We start from the raw sequence: 18,064 nt of genomic DNA on the forward strand, positions 1-18,064 counted from the left end.
TGGAACGATGTTGGGAGCATTTGGCTCCAAATGCTTCCCCATCAAAATCAATAATAAATGGCCTCTCAAAATGAAATTTGACACCATTGATCATGATCTAGTTATTTCAATTTGTTAGAAACTAAAAATCACAATTTTTTTTTGTCTTTTGCTTATAAATCAAATAAAAACAAAATTGAAAATTTCAACGATATGATATCACAATTTAGTTTGATCTTAGAAACATCCAAATTAGCTAAAATTTGATCTGCATATGTCTTAAAATATTTAGATCATTATCAGTGGTTTGGATTTGTAAATTATAAAATTTATGATATGTTTTCGCTCATTAGATATATTTCTATCATTTTTTTTCCAGCTTGATGCACACATAACATAACTCCAAAACAAATGATTTTTGTTGGTACATATTTTATAGATCAGCATAGGTCCTCCATTGATTTTGATTGGAAGCATTTGGAGCCAGATGCTCTCAGAAAAATTCTAGCCTATATGCATATACATAAAAATGTCATACATATACAGACACACATACAAATATATATCCTTCTTAAACTATACAAAACAATAAATAAATTTCTATCAACAGCCACTGATGGCCTTAGATTTAGTGGGTATCATCGAATCCATCCATGCCGGATGTGACTTTATCAAAATCCACAAAATCAAATTCAGATTGAAATGGTCCATCCAGCCACATGGATGGCCGAGTCTAGGACACAGTCACCATCCCAATTGACTAGATTGACCAGGAAGACAAATACGAACAAAGGATACAAATCAAGGCACAACCGGAATCAGGACCTATGCTGATTGGCCGCAATACGAGTCGGTACGGGCCCGAAGAGGAAAAGGGAACCAAGGAGGAAGAGAGAGAGAGAAAGAGAGAGGGGGGAAGAGAAAAAGGAGGGAGGGAAGGTCTCCAGAGAGGTCTCCAGCTGGCCGTTGGATGGTGCCATCGAGGCCTGCGGCACCATGGGCATTAAACAGAGGCGATCACCCTTGTTCCACAAGTTTTTTTTAAAAAATCCCAATTACCGTGAAGCCAGCAACCCATTGCTAGCTTCACTATTCATCATCATTTTTAAAAAAACATGATAAATGAACATGGGTGGTTGCCCCTATTCCATGACCATAGCTCCGTCCTTGTATTTTCCGCCGCCCAATGGCCATTGTCTAGGGCTGAGCAAATAATCGAAACCTGAAGAAACCCACCCAATCCGACCCAATAAACATCGATTTCGGTCAATTGAAAAACAATTTGGATGGAATCGGATAGGAATTTGTAAAAAATCAGTTATTTACGATCGGATTCGGTTCCTACACTTTTAACCCCTATGAAACCAAACCAAACCGATGTAGTATTTCACAAACTCACTTTCATTTTTGGGATGGCGTCATTTAGACTTCTATACTTCATTTTAAAAAACACCCCATCACCTATTTGGATTCATGAAAATATTAATGTTGAATTGTTGATGGAAGCACATCAATTTAAGACAATTCTAAAGTGAAAGCTTTCAGATGTAGTTGCTTTCAGATGAGTAAATCTTTCCTATTTCTATTTTGTTTGGTACAGATTCAAAATAAGTCCAAAATTTGTAACTTATAAGGTTTAGACCTTTTTTGTATTAAATTGATAAAAAAAAAGTAAATAAGTTTAAGTGGGCCAAACTGGACCTAAAATCAGCATTGGATCAATATTGAAGTCCAAACCAACACAACCCACCCAAACCCGCTGCAAACCGTTCACTTCAGTTTCAAACGGTTTATACAAGATAAACGATTGACACGGGTTGAATTTTCTTCAATCCGATTGGGTTCGATCAAATGAAATTTTTCTCTCAACCTGATCGAACCCGACCCATGCTCAGCCTTAGCCATGCCGGCCACTCGACGCCCTCCAACAACCTCTCCGCCAGCTGTGCCTCCCTCCAGTACTGTCGCTCCTCCACTCTCTTTCTCTCTCAATTAAACATCCTATCGGGCGACACGAGCCGCGGAGGCCTAAGTAGCCCTCCGACGGCCTCAGTAGGCCACCACGGCCCCGGCAGCATCATCCCCTCTTTTCCTCCCCTCCCTTCTGTCTCTTTTCCTTTCCTTCCCTCTTTTTTCCTCTTCCTCCGATGTTCCGATTTGCTCGACCGAACTGTCCCAATTTGCCGCCGGTACAGCTCGGAACGCCCTGAACGATCCGATTCAGGATGGTTCGGCAAACCTTGATACAAATATTTCGATACAAAAAATATTGAAAAAGACATGGCATGGCTAGAATATGTCAATGAATGCATGTGCATTCTATGCATAGTTACATACACAAATGTGCATAGGCAAATAGATCTACATATGCACTAAACAAAGAATTTATAAATTGTAGTCCATACATATACAATATCATCAACTTTTACAAGTTCATCATCTAGTCATGATTCAAATCCATAGACTCAAATCTGTTAACATGAAAAGAGAAACAAAAGCCCTTCCCCTCATTTTTGGAGGTACAGGGAAGAATGCCAAGAGTATCCAAGAAATATTTGGACTGCTGTTTTTTTATTTTGGAAGGTAGGATACTTAACACTGGTATTTCACAGGTAGAAATATCTAACAAAAATTGTTATCCGATATGGACACGGCATGTGGTATCCATGCTTCCTAGTTGACAAGAAGCTTGGTGGTGTAGGCTGTAGCAATGTTGACAGCTTCTATTTGGACCAATTCGGACCTCCCAATAAAATTAGGTGCATTAGACAAGCAAACTGAATTAAATTTGAGAAAAGGATAGTCTCAAAACATATGGACATCCCCCACATTCCAACAAATTAAACAAGCAGGGATTGTACAATCCCATATCTAGGTTTCCATTTTGGGTGGCCCAAGGTCAACCTTTTCTTTTCCTCTCTCTCTCTCTCTCTCTCCCCCCCCCCCCCCTCCTCCCCACCTGTGACCGGTCATCACCAAGGTTATAAACAATTTATGAAACACCTCTTGTCGTTAAAGTTTTTTTTTTCCCACAAACTTTTTTTAAGCTAGAAACCTTTTGCAGTTAGAGAAACACCTAGTAGTATTAATGCTGCATGGACTACATTAAGAAGGAAGAAAATTGCCAAACATCAAAGAAATCATAGGGGCGCAAACTTTTTGAGTTAGAGAAAACACCTAGTAGTATTAATGCTACATTGACTATATTGAGAAGGAAAAAACATGTCAAACATCATAGAAATCATAGGGACACCATAATCATTGCCTTTGCCTGTCAATATGGAACAAAAGAAATCAAAAAAATTTCACAGAAAAACAATCCTCTGACGGGCAGATCCTCCTCAACGTCTTCCTCCTAGCCAAGGATTGGATTGTTTGGGATCATTCAACCCTTCTTGGTTGAAAACACATTATCTTTTTAACATTTTCTTGTTTACTCTATTTTTAGTTTGGTTCATTGTACTCTCTGCCATGTAATATTCGCATGGTGGGAGGTCCTCTTCCCTCCCTTATCCCAAAAGAAAAGGTTTTTTCCAAGATCTTTTACCTTGCATTTTAGAAAAGAGAATAGGTAAAGGATGACATATAATAGAAGGATCTTTATATATACCACCAATTTTTTTCTTTTAAACTTTGACAAATATTCTCTATTGCAACAAGTTGATCTACTGCTTGGTATATGATAAAGCTTCAACTTCACTTATTTGCAGGTAACAAGCTTTATAAAGAATTTTTCACTTTAAAATAGATTTCAAAAATTATATTGCAGGGCTAAAGAACTAATAAAATATTATAAATTTTCATACTGACAAAATATTTGCATTATTTTGAAGTTTACCATATCAATCATGTCAATTTTAAGAATGCAATTTTCAACATTTTTGTCTCGCTATAATGGCAACATGGACCATTTTCAAACTTCATAATTCAAGGCTTGCTATTTACTAGTTTATGATATAATCCTTATCAACCATTGATATTTTGTGCATCATGTTCTCATATTTGTATTTTCCATAAACTAATGTATATTATAGATATTTTATTATTTTTATATTTATTCATGTGGGTGAACTCTCCCAATTTTCCAATCTGCTCAGATTGGCTAAACTACAAGTTATTCAACTTTTGTTAAAACTGGTCCAAAACCAAAGCCAAAAATCATTTGATTTTTGGTCCTTCACACCCTTGGCCATGAAAGTCCAACACCATGGAAGCTGTCTTCAAACCAACTAAAGCACTAACTTCAAGTTATATGGGAAAAAAAAAATCCTTAAAATCCTGTAAACTACTAAGAAATAACAGAATAAACCACCAATTGGTCATAGTACAGAAAAGAAAAACAAAGATCTCTTTCTTATTGGATTCCATAATATATCCCATACTCGTCTTTCAGATTTTCCATAATCCAGGTCTCTGGCATAGAATGCATGGCCCCAGGTTACATGGAAGATTTCAAACTCTAGAATTGTCTCAATCAGTTCTCTTGGTTTCATAAGAAAAACAAACAATCTTGGTCAGGAAAGAGAAAAGGAACCAGATAATGATAATGAGTCATATAAACCAACAATTACTCTATATGCATGTTGCACACCTCATGATAACGCAAACTCAAGAAGCAACCCCCATCAACAAAGGGGTGAGTTGAGGGTTATTACCCACATGCCCTGTGGCAATATTAATTGCAAGAATATTCGGCAAAGTGCTTTTGAAGGCTCTAATGAAACCAATATAGTGCCTGGGAGGCGTAGCCTTGTGCTCTAAGCCATTAGGTAGGTTCCCTTTCAAAGGAGAGTAAGTGATACTTTAAGCCAAAAACAAAATTTCATCATTTTTAGGCATAACATTTATTGTTTTTCAACCATTTGTATTGTCAATTAAAGTTAATTGAGAATGCTTTGTCAACTTAGTGAAGAGAGATAATCTTAGAATACAAAGCAAAATATACATATAACTGGGTGATTCATATTATTCTTAAAATTAGAGACTTGCTCTTTCTAAATTTTTTTTGTAGAGCCTATATGAAAGTAAAATGGCTCTCGTCGTAATTTTTTTAAATAAAAAGAAAGAAAGAAAGGTGAGTCCCAAACGTGGTACGTTGTACCAGTGCATACTAGACATAGTTGGTATGCCATACCATACCGAACTAAGTGATACAAGCATACCATACCATACCAGTTCGATACCCATATGTGGTATGGTGAGCATATCGATACTCAATACGCCAAACTGGCCCCCATACCAGATATACAAACACAATAACAAAGTGGCATCAATACAAGGCTTGATACTGAGATGGCGTACTTGGGACATACCGTACCATTCCATTACCAAACTGATACACAATACGAGGGGCATACCAATGTGAGACCGCAGAACCAATCCCTACAACATGTGTAATGACATTCTACCAAGTTGTTGCAGCCACAGATCAGATATTGAGAAGGCAAACCATGATCCTAGTTATGTCACCCATAAATATCTATTAGTTCTTCCTTGATTAGTCGATGCATATGTTATTTACAACAAAATTCAATTGCAAAGTCTGTCCAGATTTCATCTCAATTTTGAATTCGCAAACTCTGTAAACATTTCCATAGCTTTTTATGCTTGCTACATGAAGATACCACCCAACAATCTAGAGGCTCAAATCTCGACCTTGGGAGCTTGAATTATGCACAAATAGCAATACATTAAAGTTTAACATTCTCTAGGTATCACTTCACTATTCATATTTATTGTGATTTAATTCTTCAATTATTAATAAATGAAGGATGTGTTGCTTGCTATCGTTGAGATGACCGGTGTTTATCATGATATTGTTGCTTGTTATTGTTAAGATGACCGAACTTCTAGTGAAATTTGGCACTCATAACAGCAAGTACTTTCAAAATTGAGTTAACATGATAACAAAGTTAATTTCATGCTATTGGCTATTATTTAGCTCGACATGCATTTGCATGTCAAATTTTACTAGTATACAATAATATGAAACATTAATATTACAACGTTCACTTGTATCCACTAATCTCGTTTTGCATCCACACCATCATGTCAATAGCATTTTCATTGCTTAAGAATTAAAATTCATGTGACTTCAATACTACTCATTCATGCTTCATGTGAACCAACCTCTTAAATCAGGTATAAACTCTTCTTGTCATCCATACGTTCTTGTCACATGGCTCTACAACTATTCTTAACATGTGTCACAACTATTGGTGGTTTCTCTCACCTGCAATTAGATGGATATTCTAGATATATTAATGCTTCACAATGCAGCCTGAGCTCATTATCACACAACTCGACAACTAAGTGTAGTCAACCTAGCCAATACATATTTTTCAATAATGACGGCACCAATTAAAGGTCCATTTTAGCAATTATATTAGAGATCTCTTCAAAGGTTCAATCATAGTTTTCACGTTGCCTTTGTTATCACACGGAAACGTATGAAACTATGAACCAAAAATAACATGTGCAAATGCATGAACTAAGAGTTGGGGGGAAAGCACACTAATGAGTAAGTGGACACAAACAACTGGCAAACACAAATTCTCATGTATAAATGATAATCCAGAAGCATGATTTGTTGTTTTGTTAGAAGCTCTAAAATAGAACCAAAAGTTTCATTTTTGGCCAAAGCCCAATCCAAATGGAATTTTAATTTATATTTATGTAGCTCATTCTAATTATCTAAATTTCTTCATTTCATTCGATGTTAAGACACCACAGTGGCAGGAGCCATGTGCACTAGGATACCTTTTCTATGATCCAAGCACTCAAATCCCATATTTTTGCTGTCAAGGTAGTGCGATTATGATTTGATGCCCTAGATTTCCTTCGAAGACATGCACAACAAAGATATGTTGGCCTAAAAGACCAGTATCAAGAATCACTTCGACCAAAAGCTAATAAAAATGGAGGCAGTAAAGACGAAAAGTTGACTCCTTGGCTCAAGAAACCAAGATCTTCCAAAAATCCGAAGCAACATCATATATCAAACCAGGGAAAGGCAAAACTAAGTAGTTAATTCCTTTTGATCACAACCAAAAAGCAACTAAAAAGTCATTAATGTTCTACAACAAGGATTAGGTCTTGCTAAAACAAGACAGTTCCATCAACCAAAGCTGTAGTGATACCATGCTGGTCGAGTGTTGGTATTGACTAATATGGGGATTGTCCGATGTACAGACACTCAATAAGCCTCCCATACGAGTCTTTGTTCAATACCATACAATATTAATTTGATACTCTATAGTATAGTATGCCCAATATAGGATGGTATGCAACAATACTACAAACCTTGATAGTATCTTTCCAACACAAAAATGAGACCTAAAACACCTACAGAGACCAATCCGTGAAACTAGGATGTCACAAATGGTAGGCCAAACTGATCAAGACCAGCTAGTACCATTCATGACCCAACCGAGTCACTTGAATTCATAATTAAAAAGATTTAGTGGAAGCAGAAAAACAAAAACAAGAAAGAAAGTAACCAAGAGGAGAGAGAGGAAAGGAGGTAGGTCTGTCCTACACTTATAACGATCTAGCTCTTGATGCTAAAAATCTTGCGCATATGGTAAGGCTGCCTCCCCCCTTTTCCACCACTAATTCAGCAAAAAATATAAAAGAATAAAAAAGACAAAATTAAAAGAAAAACAAACCAAAAGTCATTCTACATTGTCAAACCATATGAAGAGTCAAGATAACAACATCCTGGTACTATCTCGAGCCTCAACTAAACTGATACATGGCTCAATACCAATATTTTAAACCTTCTTCTACGTTATCTTTGACAAATGTTGAACCGGTCTAACTATTAGAAAACAACAAACTATCTTGTGAATTACAATCTATTGAATACAATAATTTTACATAAATTTTCATCCAATATGCTATATGTGGCAAGTGCAATGGCATGTGATGCTCTATTGGCACTGGAGTTATAATTAAGCCACAGTAGGGTGTGAATTAATTTCACGCCCAACTTGTTTGTCGTTTGATTGAGCCTAATTTGAACCAAGTTGAAGTCAAGCCTATTTTGAGCAGCTTGATAGTTGAGAATGGTTCATGCTCATATCAAGCTTGAATCGAACTAATATCAAGCTTGAATCGCACTCGAATTTAGCTTAGTTATACCTCGAGCCAATGGTTGATTATGACTCAATGAACTGAATGTAAGTTATTGGATTAGATTCAGCAATCAAATATATCTAATTAATATATAGTATATTGATAATACATAATATACTTCAACAAATTCAATTTTCAAGCATTGTCAAACCAATCTAGAGCAGGCTAAGCTATCTTCAGGCTTGGCTCGAAATAGATGTAAATCAAACTTGATTTGAGCTTTAGGACAATGACACGTATGAAAGGATCTCAGAGCTAATCCCAACAAACGTGCGGCTCGGTCTGCTCTTCACAGGGCTGAAGAGAGCTAATCAGCCTACCTAGCGTGGGAATCTAGTCTCTATGGCTTAGACCACGCCCAACAAGATTATGCAGTGGAACACAACACCAGGAACACCACGAAGAAGAAGAAATATGGGGAAGAGAACTTTTATTAAATAATCACTCACTTGATTACAATAGAAGCTCTCCCGGTCTCTCGATCTCTCACAGATACAAGAAGATCCCTCAATGATCTCTCTCTGATCTCTAACCCCGCCCTTGAGGGTCTTTTAAAGAGGAACAACCCTAAGTTACAAGTCCCTCACGAACTCAACTATCCATGTACAAGATAAGGATAAACTCCAGGTAGTTGCGAAATCCTCGCTCCCGCAGGATTCTGCGCAATCAGTTAGAACTGCCAAGTTCATGCCCCAAACGAACTCGGATTACAACGAAACTTGATCCGTTGGACTCGGAACGAAAAATCCTTCAAGATAGCACTATCCCCACTTTGAACCGCCTTCTATGCAGTTTTCAGAATACTCATCAAAGCTGCACCCCCGAAACTGCCTGAAACCGCATTCTGTTATGGAGATGCGTGAGAGACGCATTTCTATTATGGAGACACGTGTACAGCTTGTTTCTTGTTTTCTTGGGACTCATGCCACATTTCTCCATCAGTGGCACGCATCTCCATGCAGCCCAATCATCGAAATTAGGCCCATGCTTCGAGATAAGCCCGTAACACTGAATCAGCCTCATTGCAGCAGCTTCTCACCTGATAATGAACCAGCATGTATTCTCACCAATAGATGTCTCGGAGCACGTGTCCACATCTCATGCTCTTGGGTACTCCTTCTAGATCTTGTACATATTTTCCTAGATGATTATAGGGCTCAGATTTGGTCTCCAAGTTGCCCAAATCTCAAGAGAGCACGGTTAGACCTCGAACCCGTCCAGCGACACGATCTGGTTTGCACCTTGATCCGTGCTCGGTCCATCCCGATTCAAGGAGCCGTGACACCCTCCCCCACCTAAGCCGAAGTCGTCCCTGACAAGGCTCGGCGGTATTTGTTGATGATGTCCTCGAACTACCATAGCTCGTCACCATACTCCCAGCTTGCTTCTGAGTCCGATAGTCCTCTCCATCGGACTAAGTATTGCACTCGCTATCCTTCTTCCTATCTGCCTTGATTTTAAAAACCTTCTAGGTGTAATGAACTCGTACGGCCACCGGAGCTCGCCCGCTTTGAGCCCGAGAAGGGTCGGTTGTGTCCTCCTTGAATGGCTTCAACAGGGACACATGGAACACCGGATGCACTTTCAACTTGGAAGGCAGCGACAACCGGTATGCTGTCTCTCCAATTCGATGTGTGATGATGAAAGGACCTTCATACCTCCTCACGAGTGCTTTGTGGTAGCCCGACTTCAATTTCATGTGATGGTAAAGCTTCACCAATACCCGATCACCAACCTAAAATTCAGCTGCACGCCGCTTTATGTCAGCCCACTTCTTCATCCGTTTAGACGCCTTCGATAAGGAGACCTGAACCAAATCTGTATCCTCCTTTAGATCCCTCACGAACCTGTAGGCGGTTGGACTACGTCCCATGTAGTCCGCTGCGATACTTCCTGGAGTGTCTGGTTGCTGCTCTGTTATCACCTCAAATGGTGACTTTTCGGTTGACTCCAATCACTGCAAGTTGTAGCTGAATTGGGCTTGGTCCAAGAGTCGCACCCAATCCCACTGGTTGGCACTCATATAATGCCTCAAATACATCTCCAATAATGCATTTGTTTGCTCCGTTTGGCCATCAGTCTGAAGGTGGAAGGCGGTGGACATTTTAGCTCCGTTCCGAGTATCCGAAATAACTCGATCCAGAATCTTCCCGTGAAGCGAGCATCGCGATCAGAAATGATACTTCGATATCCCCCAATATTTCACCACATATATGAAGAACAACCGCACCACATCCTCCGCATGGCAAGTAGTAGGTGCTGGAATGAAGACTCCGTACTTTGAAAAGCGATCCACCACTACCATGATGGAACTGTACCCATCCACTGGAGGTAATCCGATGATGAAATCCATGGAGACGCTCTCCCATGGACGCTCCGGTGTAGGCAATGGCCCCAACAATCCCACAGGTCGCTGATGTTCACCTTGTCTTGTTGGCATACTAGACAAGTGCGAACATACTCCTCGATGTCATCCCGCATCTTCGGCCAATAGTAGCTGTGTTCTATGAGAGCTTGGGTCCGATGCACCCCCTGATGTCCCACCCACATAGAATCATGGTGCTCTCGCAACACCTCACGCCTCAGCCCTCCGCCCAAAGGCACATAGACACGCCGCCCCGTGTCAAAATCAGCCCACCTTCGGTCCAGAAACGGCGCGCCTTGCCGTCCTTAATGAGTTCACCCATGGATCCCTCTCTATCTCGATCTTGACCCTCTCCATTAGGTCACTTGCTGGTCCGGAAGTGGAAGAAACCGCAGCCAACTGTGCCTTCCTACTTAAGGCATCAGGGACCGAATTGGTTCGGCCTGACTTATACTCAATGTCGAAATCAAATTCAGCAAGAAACTGCTGCCATCTCACCTGCTTGGGGGTGAGCTTTGGCTGGGTTTGGAAGTAGCTTGTGGCCACGTTGTCCGTGCGCACCACAAACTTGGATCCGAGGTAATGACGCCAGGTTCGAAGGCAGTGCACAACGCTGTCATCTCCTTCTTATGAACCATATACCTACGGTCGGTGTCGTTCAATTTTCGATTCTCGTAGGCCACTGGATGCCTTCCTGCATGAGCACCCCTCAATGGCAAAATCCGATGCATCGGTGTGAACTTCAAAGGAATGGAGAAGTCCGACAGCACAAGGACTGGCTCCTCTATGACCCCTGCTTGAGACGATCGAACATCTCTTGACATTGATCCGGCCGCCGCCATGGTCGATCCTTCTTCAACAAATCTGTCAACAGGACGCATAACTTCTAATATCCGGTGATGAATCTCCTGTAGTAATTTGCCAATTCAAGAAAAGAGCGCAAGTGTGTAACACGTGTAGGTACCTCCCACTCGGCTATGGCTGAAATTTTCGAGGGATCCATCATGAGCTTTCCATCCCAATGATGTGCCCAAGGAACGCACCTTCTGTGTGCAAACACGCATTTCTCCCTCTTCACGAAGAGTTGGTGTTGCCGTAAGGTGGAGAAGACTTGCCTCAAGTGCGCCACGTGCTCGTGCAATGTCCAGCTGTATACAACAATATCATCCAAATATACTACCACAAATTTGTCGATGAAGTCATGGAGTACACGTTGCATCAAAGCACAGAAGGTTGCTGGTGCATTGGTGAGGCCAAAAGGCATGACAAGGTACTCGAAGCTCCCATACCTCGTCACACATGCAGTCTTCTCGATGTCCTCCGCCACGCGAACCTGATAGTACCTGCTGCGAAGGTCCAACTTGGAAAACCACCGTGCCTTACCAAGTTGATCGAACAAATCATCAATCCAAGGTATGGGGTACTTGTTCTTCACTGAGTTTGTTGAGGGCCCTGTAGTCAAGCAGAGTCTCAATGAACCATCGTGCTTCTTCTGAAAGAGTACTGGTGCTCCATATGGGCTCTTCGAAGATCGAATGAATCCGCTATCCACCAACTCGTTAGCTGCCTCCTCAACTCTTGGAGTTCAGGTAGGGCCATCCTATATGGTACTTGAGCTGGTGGAAGTGCTCCATGCACCAAATCAATCCGATGATCAATTCCCCTCTTTGGCAGCAATTGCCTGGGTAATTCGGGGGCATCACATCCCCGAACTAAGTGAGAACACCCTCGATGGGTGCTGGAATCTCTCTCCTTCCAATAGGTCTTCCTCCTGAAGGGACACAATATATGTTGAAAGTCCCCTTCTCAGTCCCTTAGCAAGTTGCATCGCCGATAGGACTCACTGCGGAGTCCCTCTAACTCGCTTCCCTTGAACCACGCAAGGCCCGCTTGAGTTCAGGACCACCACACATCTGAATCCGCCTTCACCATGGCTTATAGTGGATAAGCAAGGACATACCAATGACCACCTCGTAGTAGTCGATAGGGGCAACTACCATTGTCACCCATCCAATCTATGCACCGAATTGGATCTCAACATCTTTCGCTGTTCCGCTCGTAGCTACCTCTGCGGAGTTGACCGCCTTGAACGTGTGCTCATCACGTTCAATCTTCAGGTTGAGCTTCTTCGTGTTGCTGAGTCCACGAAGAAGTCGGTGGCACCCGTATCAATGAGTGCCTGAAAGGTGTGACCACCAATACTGATAGGTGCATAAAGTAAGCCTCGCGACCCCTTGGCCTTCAGGGCATTGAGACTGGGTGAACCCATCCTTTGGTCGGTCTCTTGCTGCTCCTCACCGTCATAGATCCATCTTGCCCCTCAATGGACAATCCTTCACCTTGTAAGATCCATTGCAGATGTAGTATGAGATAGTGCTGGTACCTTGCGCCACCCCTTTGCCCTTTGCTTGGGAAGCCCCTCCACTTGAGGAGCCCGGATTCGAGCCTTTTCCACCTCCTTTGTAACCTAATTTGCTCCCCCACCTTTGCCCTTTTTTGATGCTTGGGCTTTGGGAGCTGTAGGTTGAGTCTTGAACTCAATGAGAGCCTCTACTTGAGCTATCGCCTCGTTCAAACTCTTGACTCCCCTTGGCTGCAACTCCATCTTGGCCCATGGTTTGAGCCCATCAAGGAAGGTGAACAGAGAGTCCTCGTTGCTGAGGTCTGTACGTCCAACAATAGTTCGCTGAACTCTCGCACATACTCACGCATATCATCCTTTTTGCATGAGTCGCCATAGTCGTGCTCGAGCATCATCCTTAGCGAACTCGGGGAAGAATTGCTTCCGAAGTTCAGTTTGGAACTGTGCCCAAGTGGTGATTGGAACAGCCCCTCGCTTCACATCGTCAGCCCGACGTCGCCACCAAAGCATCGCCACATCCCTCGAGAACATGGCCGCCATGCTCACCTTCATGGCTTCCCCCTTACACTGTAACTTGCAGGTATTGTTCCACGGCAAAAAGGAAGTTATCCACCTCCTTCGCGGACCGCCGTCCACAGAATTCCTGCGGCTTGGGAACATCAAGCTTGTGCAGAGGACGTGTAGCTTCACTTGTGACCTCCATTGTCGATGTAGAAGAGGACACGCCCATGGTGGTTTTTTCCTTTAGAAGGTCAACCACCTGAATTTGGAGAGCCTTCATCATAGCCTCCAACTTCATTATGCTGCAGCACTTCCTTGTAGTGCTACTCCATATCAAAGAAAATCTGGTTCAACGAGCAGCGATCTCACCTCGAAGGATTGCGTCCTTCCCCTCAAGGTCCTCCACTCGCCCTTCAATCTCAGCTATCTAGGCCTCACATCTCCGTAATCGATGGTCGGCGGAGAAAATCAGAGATGCAATCCGCAGCCCTTGCAGGGAATCATCAACTGAGTGTGCTCCACCTATTATTTGCCTCCTCCTGAGGTAGAATTGGGATCCAAGGTCGAGGATGATGAATCCCCCATTCCCACCATGGATGCTGATGTAGATGTCGTCTTCTTCGTTTTCGGTATCGCTCTGATACCAAGTGACACGTATGAAAGGATCTCAAAGCTAATCTCAACAAACGTGCGGCTCGGTCTGCTCTTCACAGAGCTAAAGAGAGCCAATCAGCCTACCTAGCGTGGGAATCTAGTCTCTATGGTTTAGACCACGCCCAACAAGATTATACATGGAACACGACATTAGGAACACCACGAAGAAGAACAAATATGGGGAAGAGAACTTTTATTAAATAATCACTCACTTGATTAAATAGAAGCTCTCCCATCTCTCGATCTCTCACAGATACAAGAAGATCCCTCAATGATCTCTCTCTGATCTCTAACCCCACCCTTAAGGGTCCTTTTAAAGAGGAACAACCCCAAGTTATAAGTCCCTCACGAACTCAACTATCCATGTACAAGATAAGGATAAACTCCAGATAGTTGCGAAATCCTCGCTCCCGCAGGATTCTGCGCAATAGTTAGAACTGTCAAGTTCATGCCCCAAACGAACTCGGATTACAATGAAACTTGATCCATTGGATTCGGAACGAAAAATCCTTCAAAATAGCACTATCCCACTTTGAACCGCCTTCTATGCAGTTTCCAGAATACTCGTCAAAGCTACGCCCCCGAAACTACCTAAAACGCATTCTGTTATGGAGACGCGTGGGAGATGCGTTTATGTTATGGAGACACGTATACAGCTTGTTTCTTATCTTCTTGGGACTCATGCCACATTCCTCCATCAGTGGCATGCATCTCCATGCAGCCCAATCATCGGAATTAGGCCCATGCTTCGAGATAAGCCCGTAACACTGAATCAGCCTCATTGCAACAGCTTCTCCCTGATAATGAACCAACATGTATTCTCACCAATACATGTCTTGGAGCACGTCCACGACCCCATGCTCTTGGGTACTCCTAGATCTTGTACATATTTTCCTAGATGATTCAAGGGCTCAGATTTGATCTCCAAGTTGCCCAAATCTCAAGAGAGCACGGTCAGACCTCGAACCTGTCCACGACCCGATCTGGTTTGCACCTTGATCCGTGCTCGATCCATCCCCGATTCGAGGAGTCGTGACACAAGCTAGCTTGAGAAAATCAATTGAAAACCCCAATTGGCACATCAGAATAGCAAACTAGCAAAGAAACAGTATTGTGCACAAATCAAAAAGAATGATAACCAACAGGCCATAGGGATGAAAAACTAGTATTGAATGAAAGGGAAGAAAGGAACAAAGAATAACAACTACTAGGATGGCACATGCTTGCAACAACTCTTCTAAGCCTTATTTACTTGTATTTGTTTCTTTATTTAGTTCAAATTTAAATTTACAATTTATTTGTATATTTTTATCTCTTTTTCTTCAAATCCAACAATTCCTATTTTTTCATACGAAAATGAGTCACGTGATTTTCTACTATCCAAAGCAAATAATTAACTTGATAAAGCAGGAGAAAGACAAATATTTTTATGATAAGCATGATTGCAAGTAGATTATTCTACTAGCTCATACAGAGTTCTCGTGCTCATATGAAACTATTGTGGTAGATCAAAAGATTAGTATACCGCTGCAAGCGAACCAGGCATGAGGCTGCCAGGGCTCGACTTGTTCATCTTCACCAAGAAGTGCAACCTCATCGAGGGATTGAGCTCTCAAATATATAGACATGGCTAGTTTCTATCTTTAACAAGCATTTTAATAAAGCAAGCCTAGAACAATTATGAAGGGCCCAGTTCATTTACAAACAAAGGTTGGAAGCATAAGCATGTGTAGCTGGTCAGTTTTTTTCTTTATCAAGGATACAATCTGATTTCGCAATCGATGAAATGTCAAAAGAATAGTTCCAAAAGTGGGAAGTAAAAATGGTTCCATGATGGTAACAAATACAAAATTTCCATATTTGTTTGATAGCACTTTGATTCACATGTCACATTCTATTAAGAAAACATTAGCTATTCCAATGCAGTATGATTTTTTTCATTTCTGACATTTTCTGGAAGTTAGAAAGCAAGACCAAAGCACAGAAAACAAGGTTCATGCTTCTCCTTCTCGACAGGCTGCTTATGCCAAAACATTGAGGGAGAACAACATGGGAACCATGTGTGCCTTAGCTTGCAGATACATAGAGCCAATAGAAGGCAAAAAATGATCCACTCTTTGTAGAGATCTAAAGTATATGCTAAAACCATCTAACTGGATTGCTCCATAAGAAATTGTCTTGTTGGCAGCAACCAATAAAGCACATGTAAAGCATGCCAACGAACTTCTTCCAGATGCCACGTCAACAAATTTGCCACACTCACTAATCTTAGTGGAAATGTTTAATATGCACTTTAAGTACAAAAAAGCCACAGCCCTCGAGCTGTTGCAGCATTGTTGACCTCGAAGAAGGATGGATTTCATTGATAGTACTGCTATAAACAAGAAAACAATGAAAAGTTGGTACCCCATACATAGGTTGGACAGTATGATTGATATATGTCATTCATACACACTATTTTCTAGAAGACCAATATAGGGGTCCATACCATCGAGTCGAAACTTGATATTAAGAAGAGGCACAATACACTATATGGTCAAAATGTACCTTTCAGCCTTAGTATAGTATTTAGATTGGTCACTAGTTCCTATATGGTTACTTTGTTTTAATGATATATTTATTTGCATTCAGAGCTAGGGACAGCATAACAGCATACCTGACATTATGTTCAGTTTGTTGGAGATAAAAAATTCAATTCTAGTGTAAATCAAGAAAACAATATTAGAACTTTTCTTTAAATAATTATGAGTTATTCCACATAAACAATCAATAAGATCGATGCACATCTAGTATGCCACTTATATAACTATAATTCTTTGCACTTCTACAGTTAATTCTTTAATTATGCATTGCAATGTTCTCCATATATCATCATAACTACCACTAATTGAATAACACAGAGAATAAAGGAGCACCAGATTGAATAACAAAAAGAGAACAAAGGAGCAAAGAGTAAATAATCACCCCAGCAAGAAAGGTGCCAAGTCTAGAGTAAGGCAGAAGGCCAACGAAGCCAGCTCATGAAGCCTCAAACCTCTCCCTCTCTCAACATAGAAATCTATAACATGCAAATCATCCTCCCCAATCTCCTCGACAACCTCATTAGATTCTGATTCCAAGCTCGGGACGCTGCTGAGCTTCGCCACAACCCTCTCGACAATTTTCCGACAAAGTGGGCGGAAGCATCCCATGATCGGAATAGTATAACTCGGGTGAAGAAATGGGTCGGCGATCACGGCTACCACATCGTCCACCGTCAGCACTCCGCCCTGCTCAAACCACGAGAATGGACGACAAGAATCAAACAAAAGAGACAAGAAACGGAATTCGAGCGAGAGGAAGAGCAAGGAGGAGAAGAAAGAGCGCACCTTTTGCGAAAGAGCGACGAGCCTGGAATTCAAGCGGAGATTGGGGCAGCGGGCAAGGAACCGCTGGAGACCGGCCTCGCAGACGAAGCTCCCGTCGAAGGACATCGCTGGATTGAGAGCGGTAACCCTAGATGATCGAAGGGAGGACGAGGGAGGCAAAGGAAGGCGTTCCCACGGAATGGAGCGGGAGAGTGGGCGGTGAGGCGGTGGCTTGGTGGGGTCTATAGGGAATGGGAGAGGCGGTGGGGGTTTAGGGTTTTAGGCCGCAACGTCTCTTTTGTTTGGGGGTGAGAGCCCCCCTCCGGAGTCGGCAGCTGGGTGGTTGGAACCTTTATAAGAGGCTCCCCCGCGGTTCGACTCGACCGGAATCGGACATGACTCGGTAAAGGCCGATCCAACTAGGGCGTCGACCACAGCGACTAGGGGAACATTAAAAATAAAAAATAAATCGCAAAGCTCCGGTAACCGAGAAAAATCACAATGCAAACCCAAGGAGCAGTGAGAGGAGTGGTTCTTTAAGTTCCATTTTTTGAATTATTAAAGCATTTCTTAAAAAATGAATTGCAAAACCCCCCGCATTGGCATCACATAATATATCTCAAAAAAAAAAAAATAAAAAAAGCTGCTCGTCTTTACCTAGAAAGATGAACAAGAACCACACATTGCGTGCTTGAGCATGTCTTGCATTCAAAATCATCT

The 18,064-nt window shown here is 41.8% G+C and overlaps 1 protein-coding gene across 1 annotated transcript in view; it reads right to left on the reverse strand.

The window, feature by feature from the left end:
* Positions 1–17,610, reverse strand: part of LOC105053627 (midasin) — an 84,445-nt gene extending 66,835 nt beyond the window's left edge. Inside the window, 2 exon segments of the mRNA XM_029267180.2 lie at positions 16,962–17,266; positions 17,366–17,610. Of these exon segments, the coding sequence (XP_029123013.2) occupies positions 16,962–17,266; positions 17,366–17,470 (410 nt within the window). The 5' untranslated portion in view covers positions 17,471–17,610.
* Between the last annotated feature and the right edge of the window lie 454 nt (positions 17,611–18,064).

Source organism: Elaeis guineensis, chromosome 11, assembly GCF_000442705.2.
Source record: "Elaeis guineensis isolate ETL-2024a chromosome 11, EG11, whole genome shotgun sequence".
Lineage (NCBI taxonomy): Eukaryota > Viridiplantae > Streptophyta > Magnoliopsida > Arecales > Arecaceae > Elaeis > Elaeis guineensis.